Here is a 13,183-nt window from a genome sequence, read left to right as displayed (position 1 = left end):
CAAACCAATCAATAAACGCTTATTGCAATTTTTTTTACCAAAAATATGTTGAAAAATATGTCGACGAATACATATTGGCCTAAACTGAAGAAACAACATTTTTTTTTATATATTTTTGGGGATATTTATTATAGCAAAAAGGAAAAAATTATCTTTTTTTTTTTTCAAAATTGTCGCTCTTTTTTTGTTTATACCACAAAAAATAAAAAAAACGTAGAGGTGATCAAATACCACCAAGAGTAAGCTCTATTTGTGGGGGAAAAAAAAGGACATCAATTTTGTTTGGGTACAACATCGCATGACCGCGCAATCGTCAGTTAAATTGACGCAGTGCCGAATCGCAAAAAGTTCTGTGGTCAGGAAGGGGGTAAATCCTTCCGGGGCTGAAGTGGTTAAAATGAATGCTAAGGCTGGCCATACATGAATCATGTTTTTTATAATTTGATTTGATGTGCATGGGGGAATCCCTCCCGTTATGCAATTTTATTCTGACAGCAAAGAGACTTCCCCACCTGCCCATCCATTGATCAAAGTTTGGCTGGTTCCTGCTGAAATCGGAGGAATTTTCGATCCATGTATAGCCGACTTAAGGCTTTTCTTGTGTTCTTTCAACCTATAAAACAAATATTTAGTATATGGTATTGTCAGCCAAAGTTAAAATATCATGCTATGCTAGATTTACGTCTTGTGAACTATTTTTATATGGTTAGCATCACTGCTGTTGAGGTATTCTAGTATACAAGTTTATTTTTAACTCATATTCAAAGCTTGACGGGGAAGTAGTAATTTAATGTATAATTGATCTTTATCGGGTCCTCATGGGATTGTGAACGGATGAGCTTTCTCAAGCTGGTTCTTTCAACCGTGAATGCTATCTCTCTGCTTGATTTTTTTTCCCCTAGCATTTAAAGGCCATTTGTTACATACCTGAAAAGTCTTCTATTTACTTTTTATGAAAAACAAAAAAAATTCAACCCTGTAAGACAAAGGCATAATGAGATAGCATGCATCGCATATTAGCTCATTATGAAATACTTACCGTAGATCGAAGCTGTTGCAGCCGTCCCCGTGTTATATACCCCTGCAAGGTAACACCCCGGGAGGGCACTTCTCCCAGGAGGTTATCTAATATGGGGAAAAGCCACCAAGGGACCCAAAAGTATGATATAGTTGTTATTTTTTTTTTTTAAATTAAGCTTTTTTTGAAGGCTGATTTACTAAAAGATTTGAGAATGTTCACACAATAAATTGTATAAATATTTACTTTACTTAGCCAATCATGTGCAAAGAAAATTTCTGCTTACTTATTTCATATGCATGTGATTGAATAATGGAAGTGAATACTCACAAAATTTATTGTGTGAACATTCTCAAATCCTGTAGTAAATTGGTTTCAATAGCTGGCCACAGTTTGACTGCATAGCTCATGCCCTGTTTTTTTAATTTGTTCTTCCTGGGTATTTTATTATTATTTGAAAATGTAAAGTATATGTAAACTTTAACAACTTTTTATTTTACTGTTTGTCTCCATTGCCACTGTGGCATGAAGTCAGTGGAACTCTCCAAAGAGGTCATACACATCAATAACTGAGTTTTTTTTCCTTTATAGTGTTACTAAACCCACATCATAAAAAAAAAAAATATCAATAAATGGTGTATTGCATGCTGTTCATACTCACTCCATCACTATGAGATTCAGTTTCACTATTCTGTAAAAAAAAAAAAAAAAAAAACTGGTTGACCCTGCTGCTTGCTATGTCACTTTCTGTTCATGTCCCCAATGCAGCTAGGTATTTTACAGCTGTGGTGGCAACTCTGCACATGCTCAGTTTTTAGTGAGTTTCTATGTGGAGCATTTCCTCCCTATCACATTTAAGCAGCCCATGTGACTATAGAGTCACACATGTGGGCATATACAGAGTGGTAAATCACACTCCCTCCCTACCTCCTCCATGCTCACTAACCAGCTAAACACAAAGGGGGTTGGATATTACAGGTAGATTAATGGTGGCTTCACCTCCCTCTTATTCTAAGACACATTCTAAGACACACCCCCCATTTCTACACAATAATAGAGATTTGATTTCAAATAAATATTTGTATGCCAATTTAAAACAGTTTGTTGATATTATTTATTTATTTTTAAATTGTAATCCAAAGGCTGTTTTTTTGTTGTTGTTTTTTGTTTTGTTTTTTAATGTCACCAGCAGCAGAGGACTAGAATCTCCTCCTGGTTATGTTTCCCTGCAGACAGGCTGGGAAACAGCTGGGTCATGTCATAGATGTATATGGATTAGGAAAAAGGTACTTATATATAATTTTATTATTACACAAAGATAACCTGAGTAAATACAAAATGCATAAAAAGAAAAGCGGGGCAAGTGGGACTGTAAATGAAGAATGTCAATGGAAAATAAAAATAATAAATACATGTGAGTAAATGAAATGATTTAGATTTAATTTATAATCAATAACCCCTAGGGGTAGTCCATGATCTGAATGCATACAATGGTAGTACATTAATATAAATATAGATATACACTCAATATATTTTCATAATAGTAATTGGAGAATCTGGAGTATAGACAAATCAATGGACATACATGGATGCAGTTCATAACAGAAATACATAAATTACTAATCAAAAATCATGAAATCACATGAATTCAAACTCTATAGGACAAAAATTGATATTATCAAGGATTAAAATAAGCTTAAGTAGGCATCCTTAGTTTGAGAACCCGACGCGTTTCTTGGCTTCTTGCCAGTCATCAGGGGGGGGGATGCATGTTTTTACTAAAAAAGCAAATAAATATGACAAATATTAATATATGTGGAACCTCAGTTAAATAGAGAGAGTATCAAATTGATCCACTTAATTGATAAAATGACTTACAATATAGCCCAAAAATTGGGCAGAACTTCCAGCAATGGGAACTGTTAGAGCTGAGATATAACCATCTCATCCGGGGTTGAGGCAGGGTTCCGACCATCCCCCAACAATGTCAGGGGGCAGGCCAGGGGGAACCGAACCAGACACCCTCAACACTGGTCCACTAGGCGTATATGTGTGTTACCCAAATCTGCGAAAAAGAAAAAAGAGAAGTGTGATGTGTCACCAAAAAAGACCAAAAACACAAAAAAACAAAAAACAAAAACAAAAAAAACCCCCAAAAGCAGGACACTGAGTGTTGGATTGAACGTGTTAAATGAATATAGCTAATTACTGAAAAATGTGTGTGAATGAGATATGCACAAATGATTGGGAAATAGGAGAAAGCTAAATGTGTGTTAAATAAGTTGGAATGGATGATAGGGAAATACAAAATCATCTTATTCAAATGTGTGAAAAAATGTGTGCAGTGCTCTGAATGAAACAATGTATGTGCATAAAGGAGAGAAAAGAAAAAAAAAACATGAATAAAACTCTATTACCTATATGTAGAGTTAAGGAGTGATCCCTTCCTAGTGGAGCGCAGTGGAGGAGTGAACCGTCTGTCTGTCCCAGCTCATATACCCCAGGCCCTGGGCGGGTCCCTGCCAGCGTCATGCATGATGTCTTTTGCAGCTGTGAGAAGATGAGGGAACACTCACAGCTGAGGATAATCCATACCTAAGTGGGTACCCACCCATCTTAGCTGCAGCATCAGGTGGAAAGACAGAACAAAAAAAACAAACAAACACATAGACTGCCACCTTGCAGTGTCTGTTGACACCGCTCCAGGAGCCCATTTGTGCATGACGCCGATGCACTGAGATCAAACCCCACCACCCCTTGAGATACATAAAGGGAGGTAGGGAAGGAGCTGAGAGCATCGCAACCCCGGAAAAAAAAGACTGCAACATACCCAGAAAAAACAGCCCATATGTTCGATCGATTGATTGGATAAATTCCAGGGAAAAAACTCGGAAAAAATGATAAAGAATGCAGTTTTTAAATGATGGTTTAATTTATTAAGGTAAAAAAGCTGTCCAAACCTGCCTGGCTTTATATGACAAATGAATTGCCCCCTAAACCTAATAACTGGTTATGCCACCCTTGGTGGCAACAACTGCAATCCAGCATTTGCAATACCTGGCAATGAGTCTTTCACTTTGCTGTGGAACAATTTTGGCCCACTCTTCTTTGTAGAATTGTTCAGCCACATTGGAGGGTTTTCCAACATTAACGGTCTATGTAAGGTCACGATACAGAATCTCAATTGGATTTAAGTCTGGGCTTTGACTAGGCCACTCCAAAACCTAAATTTTGCTTTGTTTGAACCATTTGAAGGTGGACTTGCTGTTGTGTTTCGGATTATTGTCCTGCTGCATGACCATGGGCACTTGAGCTTGAGGTCACAAACTGATGGTTGGACATTCTCCTTTAGGATTTTGTAGTATAGCTCACAATTCATGGTTCCCATCAATTATGGTAAGTCGTCCAGGTCCTGAAGCTGCAAAGCAGCCCCAGACCATCACGCTACCACCACCATGTCTGACTGTTGGTTTGATGTTCTTGTTATGAAATGCTGTATTAGTTTTATGCCAGATGTAACGGGACGCACATCTTCCAAAAAGTTAAATTTTTGTCTCATCAGTCCACAGAATGTTTGCCTAAAAGTTTGGGGATAATAAAGATGTTTTTTGGTAAATGTAAGGTGGGCCTTTATGTTCTTGTTGGTCAGCAGTAGCTTTGGCCTTGGAACTCTCCCATGGATGCCATTTTTGCCCAGTCTCTTTCTTATTGTTTAACCATGAACACTGACCTTACCTGAGGCAAGTGAGGTTTGCAGTTCTTTAGATGTTGTTCTGGGTTGTTTTATGACCTCCTGGATGAGTCGTCGTTGTGCTCGTGGAGTAATTTTTGTAGGCTGGCCACCCCTGCGAAGGTTCACCACTGCTCCAAGTTATCTCCATTTGTGGATAATGGCTCTCCCCGTGGTTCACTGGAGTTCCAAATCCTTAGAAATGGCTATGAAACCCTTCCTAGACCGATACATGTACATTACTTTGTTTCTAATCTGTTCTTGAATTTTTTAGATTGTGGCATGATGTGTGGCTTTTTGTGATCTGTTAGAGTGTTTTACTTTGTCAGACAGCTTATAGTTATGTGATTTATTGATTCATCAGGTCTGGCAATAATCAGGCCTGGTTGTGGCAAGGGAAATTTAACTCAGCTTTCCAAAAAATTGTGGTTAATCACAGTTAATTCATGATTCAGCATGGAATGGGGCAATTACTTTGTCACATAGGGCCAGGCAGGCTTGAACAGCTTTTTTCCCTTAATAAATGAAATAATAATGAAAAAAAATTAATCTTCTATTTACTCGGGTTATCTTTGTGTAAAAATAAAATTAGTTTGATGATCGGAAGCATTTAAGTGTGAGAACTATGCAAAAAAAAAAAATCAGGAAGGGCAAATACTACTTCACACATCTGTATGTATACGTATATATATATATATATATATATATATATATATATATATATATATATAAATAAAATATGAAGTAAAAATAGAAAAGTAGAAAAAAAAAAGAATCATATATGAGGAATGGCGCAGAGCAAATCAGCTTTATTAGGAGAAAACAGCAGGGAATGTTAGGTCACAGATTAATGGAAGAAAAGACAAAAATCAGCAGGCAGGACTTTGTCAAGAAAAAAAGGAATACAATGAGAAAGGCAGCAGGGAGGAATAGATCGGAAAAAGTAGCAGCAAAAGAAGAATAAAAATACTGTAAACTAAATAATGGAAGGGGAGATTTTACTGGAAAAGTCAGCTTTTACTGAACATCCAACAGTGAACCGGTTAGAATGAGTACAGAGCAACTGAGCAAAAACCAGGGTAATTGGTCTTTAGTAGTCAAGGTTTTCAGCCCTTGTGATTGCTCACAGTACTGAACATAGAATAATCTGGTTCCACAGGTGTTTCGTTTGCATATAACAACATTTCCTCTGGCCATTATTACCAATGCTGAAAAACACTTCCATCACACCAAGGAGGACATAAGGTAAAACCCTAATTCGAGTTTTGGGATTGGCATTCCACAAGCATGTTCACAGTCTTCCAGCTCCCATAAAAACAACATCTCCATCATACAGAACCTGCTTCAGATTGCTACTGGTGGGGCCATTGGTAGCCTTCTTAAGGACAGTTCTGGTACCTATCCCATTGGTATTGACTTTGTATTACCTCATTACCGAGTATTCTAGAGAGCCCTTTGGCTTACAAACAAGACTGGAGCCTATTCACATGTGACAGATATTCACTGCCAATTTGTGAATAAACCTTAAGAAGGAAGTATAAGTATTAGACAAGCTGAAGTCAGAGAGGATGGCATAGAGCAGGAAACACAACAAGCAAATTTCAGGCAGACAAAGGTTAGCTCTCAAGCAAACAGAATCAGGGCTAGGATAAATGTAGAAACAAAGGATACAGATTGCTGAGACTGGATGAAGATGTTTCAGCACATTAACCTTGGTACACCCCTTACAGAAGGGGTAATTGGATGGATAGAATACATAGGCAAAGTCTTTGGACTTATATTAGCATTCCTTCTTCTATGGTATTTCCCGGGAACAGTCAAAATAAATGTAAAGGGGACTTAAGCTGGCCATAGACTAATCGAATCTGGGCCAGTTCAGCAACGACCAGCTGAAATTCAAACCATGCATGGGCAGGTTGAATGTACCCGATTTGATCGATAAACTTGGGTACAACCAGCACGTCGGATATTCCATGCGATTATTGCTAGTGGCTGTTAGAGCTGCAAACAATAATCACTGTGTTCTCCTGGCAGGGACGCTCCCCCCGCTGCAAAAACACAATGGCTGCACGGGAGGGATTTTCCCATCAAAAATGACTGTGTTTTGATTTAAAAAAATCATAAGGGGTAGAGGGGGTTGTTCTGCAAAGCAAATGTACATATCAAAGGAAAATGCTCATAAATACTGAGCATAAATGTATATAGAAATTCTTGCGAAGATGCATAGACAGCCTTACATAAAAAAAAAAAACGAAGAAAACTGAAAATTATCATCCAGCCACTAGAGTGTGTCCACAATGCACTGATCACCCTCACGAGGTAGGAATTGGGAAGAACAATGGGCACCAAAAAAAAGCCCTATTGGGATCTACATTTAAATGTACAGAATACAATGAAGAGTGGTAATCCAAAACTTTTAAATCATAATTGAATAGAAACAACAGTAAGAGAGGTGCCATAATGCCTATGTTGTAAAGGAACTCACTTGGGAATCAACATGAGGTCTATCCTATTGTAATCCTAGTACTGCCCATACAAAATTAATGATAGGGGTTGACTTGCTAAAACTGGAGAGTGCAGAATCTGGTGCAGCTCTGCATAGAAACCAATCAGCTTCCAGTTTTTTTTTTTTGTTAAAGCTTAATAAACTTGAAGTTAGAAGCTGATTGGCTACCATGCACAGCTGCACCAGATTTTGCACTCATCAGTTTTAGTAATTCAACCCTATTGTGTCTAGAGGGCCCCCAAGCAGGAATATTTAATCTGTCAAATAAAGTATAATCAATTATAATTATATAACCCCTTATTTGGCAATCATGGAATGCAATTCTTACCTGACAATCCAAAAAATAAAGGTCAAACATTAACCAAAGCGACAAAAAAAGCCCCCCCCCCCCCCCGATAATCAAAGATATCTCAGAGTCCAAAAGGTGTATAGTTCAGTGAGGAGATCCCAAAACCAGTGAAAATATAGCACTTTATCAGTAAACTGAAAACATAAAAGAATACCTTCAAAAAAAAAAATCTAAAATTTATTAAAAAAACTTTTACCTATCAATCAACTGGTCTCACAATTCCTTACAACAATGTAATATTCCCTACATTTTTTCTGATATATACATTTGTATTTTCAGAACAACCACCTCTTTCCCTGAAGAAGCTTTTTGAAATTGAAATGCGTCAACAAATCGCATACATATTGGTGTCACAATCTCAAATGCTGGTTTCAAGCTGTCAAAAAAAAATGTTCAGAAGCGGTTGCCTCGGCATCCCATGTACATTAGACCTAAGTTGCTGATCACCACTATTACAGGCCAGTGTCTATAGCTATGTAAATACCAGTATATATACCATAGTTTATCATATACCATGGACACTTTTGCACAAATCAATTAACAACTTGACCTCTGGAAGATTTACCTCCCTTCATGACCAGACCAATACAGCACTGCGTTACTTTAATTGACAATTGCACGGTCATGCAATGCTTTCAAAACAATAGCATTAAAAAGTCCAATGCATCTAATGTCCTTAAAATGCCATAGCAGTGCTCATGTCAGTTCATCCACATGTGACAAGTTTTTATATGATTCCACATATAAGGAAAAATGGTGAAGTGACTTCTTTAAATAGGTGAAGCTCTCGTTACGGTGATCCTAGTTGTTGTCACTCATGCACCACATACCCAGAATGTGAGTAAGACTCCCTTAGGGTATACACTCACCAGATATTGCAATTTCATGCAACTTAATGTAAATTTTTGTTGTCACTTCAAAGGCATCCTATAATTCTGTTGAGATTCTATTAGGATGGATGGATGGCTCCAATGCAGCAGGATCATATGAAAAAGTAAAATTGCCACATAGCGTAATTCTGTTTTTCAAAAATTTATTGTAGCCAATAGCCCCCCATACATAATATACGTACTAGCTTGTTAAAACAATAGAGCAGTGTAAAGAGTCATTTGTAGCATAGTCACTGGTGCTGCTGTGTAGGAAGCCGCCTGTATCAAACAAACAGTTTAGCTGATTCCTTCCTGATGGTTCCCAGCTGACTCTGACACGCTAATGTCACTTCCAGTTGTCGTGGAGATCACGCAACTGACGCATTTCGTCACTTCCGACTTCAACTGAGGGCGTGATCTCACAACGTCACAATCCGATTTAAAATAGAATAGAATCCGCGACTCAGCTAATCAGAATGTCATGTACCAATCTTTCCTCCCCCTGTGCACAAAACATAATATAGTCTGGCAACAAAGGGAAAGAAAGAAAGCCACAGGTATTGCCAGCCGAGTGACGGAAACCCGACATACTTTTGTTAATTGCAACAATATAATATACGTGGTGGCGTTCTGGGTATGTGGTGCATGGTTGACAACAACTAGGATCACTGTAACGAGAGCTTCACCTATTTAAAGAAGTCACTTGACCGCTTTGTCTTATATGTGGAATTGTATAAAAGCTTGTCACATATGGATGAACTGACATGAGCGCTGCTATGGCATTTTAAGGACACAAGATGTGTTGGACTTTTTAATGCTATTGTTTTTATTTTTTTATATATTTTAAAGCAGCTGTTGACCTAATTACAAATACTATTGTGTGTTGTTTATAGAGGTTAAGATTTAGTTTTATGCAGGTTACATCAATTTTTGGAAGAGCGAGCGGTGCTATTTAGGCCGTTTTTTTTTCTTGCACCTTCATAATTTTAGGCAAATTCTTTTTTATATACTAGAAATGGTGGTGATCAGCGAATTATAGTATTATATTTATTATATTATTATAAAGTATTATAGGACCGCGATATTGCGGCAGACATTCTGACACTGACACTTGGGAACCAGTGACACTAATACAGTGATCATTGTACTAATGACACTGACTGGGAAACATCTAGGGTGATTAAAGGGTTAACTGTGTGCCTAGCCAGTGTTTTGTGTACTGTTTTAGGTGCTTTTACTAAGGCAAGAGATGGATTTTGTTTTGAGGCTTGGCAGGGAAAGAAAATACCCCTGTCAGGATGGAATTCGGCCTTGTTTACATAGGCAGAGCTTGGTTCTGTGTATTTTCGTGATGATCGACGGGTGCTGGCAGACATCCATTAGCTGGCACTCACTGATCAGCTTGTGCTGTGACAAGTCACAGCATAAGCAGTGCTGGCAGCATGTACGTACCCCCTACCCAGAAGTGCAGAATCACGTATATATAGCTATATCTCTATATAGCTATAGCTGGATCTATATATATATATATATATATATATATATATATATATATATATGCATGTGATTATGCCCAGCGTGGCTGCCCTGTAAAATGTATAAAGAAATACGATTTTTGGATTGAAAATGTTTTATAACAGAAAGTAGGAAATATCAGGTTTTCTTTTAAAATTTGCAGTCTTTGTTTATATCGCAAAAAATGAAGAAAAAAAAATCCAGTGGTGATTAAATACCACCAAAATGAAATCTCTGTGTGAAAAAAATAAATACAATAAAAATAAATTAAATTTGCGTGCTGAATAGCAAAAAAAGCTCTGGTCATGAAGGGGGTAAAGCCTTCCGGAGGACAAGTGTTTAATTTAAAGCAGATGTAAAGCCTTTGCATTTGAGAAATCCAAGGAAAACTGTACCCATTGCTTGTTAATTGTTGAATTAATGCCTGGTCTTTGAAGCATTACCATATGAAAACGGTACTGCAATCTGTAAGCTATGTTTGTAGAAAATATAGAGATATAATTAATACTCAGGCAGTATGAAAAGTGATAACTGTCTGATACCAACCATACATTATATCAGATACAATCAATCTCTTATACCTTGTACACACGGTCGGAAATTCTGATGGAAAAGGTCCGATTGGATTATATTGTCAGAAAATCAGATCGTGTGTGGGCTCAGACTTTTTCTGTCGTAAATTTCCGACGGAAAAAATTTGAGAGCAGGATCTCAAATTTTCCGATGAAAAAATCTGATCAGACTTTCTGATTGTTTGTAGAGAATTCCGATCGGACAAAGTGCCACGCATGCTCAGATCAAATTATGAGACCAAAGCTATTGGCTACTAGCCGAACTATCTAATTTTCTGACAACTTTGTCCGACCGTGTGTATGCAAGACCAGTTTAGGACAAAATCCCTCACAAAAAATCAGACAGATTTTGTTGTCGGAATGTCTGACCATGTGTACAAGGCATTACAGATCTAATGCAAAGGACTGCGTACATGATAATGAAATACCGGATGTCTCCGCCACTCTCCTAAACCTCCTCATAATAGGGTTAATGAAGTTAATAACTGGTATCATAATTGATCACATGTGCCGCATCAAACAAAGACTGAGATGGCAGCCTTCTTGCCTGCAAAGGATAGGCGAGTTTAGTTCCACTTTTAAACACTAGTCATGATTCATGAACCCCCTGTGCCACCTGTGGGTATGGACTCTCTCGGACTCCTGCGCATGTGGGCGATCAGGGCCACCTTCTTTGCCTCTGTACATATGTTTTACATGAGAGACAAAGGAACAAAAGGAAGCGCCACCTAAGTGCAATAAATTTAGTTTGGTACAATGACACAACAGGTAATGCACTTACAGGAAAGAGATTAAAAACAGGCTCATCTTTGTGCTGGTGGCACGTGGTGCAGTCCGGTCTGATCCCTAGTCCATCCTATTCCACAGGAAGGCAGTGATGGAAGACGAGGTGTTCAGTCCTTTTCCTGCAGCCTCCAGGAAGTCTGCTAAGTCCAGCGTTGAACACAGGTGACGACGAAGAGGAACCAGAGGAAGCCTGTATATGTTTTACATGGGCAGCAAGAGGTTAATATTTTCTTAATCGACTCTTCGCCATAGAGTTAAAGTGCTACTAAACCCAGGACTCTGCATTCACTCTATCTGGTCTCCCACAGAACACAGAACATGGAAAGTCAAGGAGTTTTCATTCTCCTCTGACTGTCCTATGAGGCTGCAGGACACCTGACCCTCTGTCTGGACAGTGATGATTGGTCCTGTGCTGATCACATGCATTCTCCCAAGGAAAAAAAAAACAACTCTCTAGCAAAACACCAAACTGGGCATGTGCAGAGTGATTCCAAAGGCTCTGGGCTATAAAGAGATAAATTGGGGACAGTGTAAGAAAGTGTGCATCAGAGAAGACTTGATCAAACAGCCTTTTTACACATTATGGAGAATTAACATAGATTAAGGCTTATCTGTAGGTCCAAGAAATATCTCCTTAACCTATAAGGCTAAGGAGATATTTTACAAAAAAGGGCGCCGCTGTCTATGGCGCATGCTTGCCATAGACAGCGGTGCAGGCACCGCAAGTGAAGGCGAACATGCCATCAATTATGGCTCCCGTGCACATGTGCCGGAGTGACTTTGCGGCTGTGATTTGCCAGAGCAGCGGGACCTGGAAGTCACTCCAGGATACATGGCATCAGCGGGGCTAAAGAACAAGGACCGCTTCGGGGGCTTTGATCTCAGGTAAGTTATTCATAATGAGCTAGTATGCTATGCATACTAGCTCATTATGCCTTTGCCTTGCAGGGTTTATTTTTATTTTTTATTTTTTTCAGGGTTAACTTCCTCTTTAACTGTAATGGTTGAACATTTTGAAAGAATGGATTTCTAATTTACACATATAGTATATTAATAACAGCTTAGGTTTTGGAGCTGAGCAGTATTCAAAATCTTATTGTCTATTTGTTCTCAGGAAGTTGTTTTGTTTGTTCTGAGCAAGTCTGTTAGCAAACCAAGACTGGTGCAGTGTCCAATGGGAAAATTCTACATCGACTTTCTTTTCTATGTGCATTGGTTATAAATGTTTTGCCTTGTTTATTTTTCTTGTAGATCTCCCAAGACAGGATGGAAAAGTTGCTTTTGTAACTGGAGGCTCAAGAGGGATAGGATATTATACAGCAAAACATTTAGCCAAACATGGAATGCACGTGATAATAGGTAGGTTACATTGTTCTATTTCTACTTATTTTTGTAGTCATAATTGTGTTCTTTGTATTGGACAGCAATCTTGCAGTGTGAAGTTATAAATTCAATTCCTTCTATGAACTTTTGTTTTACAATCCAAAAACACACCAGTAGATTAAACTGCTTCTGAATAATACTGGACCTAATTTTGTTTCCTGCATGGGTAATCGTGAGGAGTAAAGAGGTACTTGACCACTTGCTTACTGGGCACCTAAACCCCCCTCCTGCCCAGACCAATTTTCAGCTTTTAGCTCTGTCACTCTTTGAATGACAATTGCGTGGTTATACAACACTGTACCCAAATTAAATGTTTATCATTTTTTTCCCCACAAATAGAGCTTTCTTTTGGTGGTATTTGATCACCTCTGGGTTTTTTTTTTTTTATTAAAAAGGCTGATTTTTTTTTCAAAAAATACCATACTGCTTTATATTTTGTTAATACATTTTGAAAA

At 38.1% G+C, this 13,183-nt stretch overlaps 1 protein-coding gene across 5 annotated transcripts in view; it reads left to right on the top strand.

Moving 5' to 3' along the window:
* DHRSX (dehydrogenase/reductase X-linked) overlaps nucleotides 1-13,183 on the top strand; it is a 772,860-nt gene that overhangs the window by 349,543 nt on the left and 410,134 nt on the right. For all 5 annotated transcript variants that reach the window (XM_077480803.1, XM_077480801.1, XM_077480804.1 and 2 more), the window contains exon 2: nucleotides 12,597-12,704. In XM_077480803.1, coding sequence (XP_077336929.1) covers nucleotides 12,689-12,704 — 16 coding nt within the window. In that variant the 5' untranslated portion in view covers nucleotides 12,597-12,688. The remainder of the gene's footprint in view (nucleotides 1-12,596; nucleotides 12,705-13,183) is intronic.

The sequence above is a fragment of the Lithobates pipiens genome, unplaced genomic scaffold (assembly GCF_037356315.1).
Source record: "Lithobates pipiens isolate NorthernLeopardFrog02 unplaced genomic scaffold, aLitPip1_a1.2 Scaffold_16, whole genome shotgun sequence".
NCBI lineage: Eukaryota > Metazoa > Chordata > Amphibia > Anura > Ranidae > Lithobates > Lithobates pipiens.
This window is presented reverse-complemented; position numbering and strand designations above follow the sequence as displayed.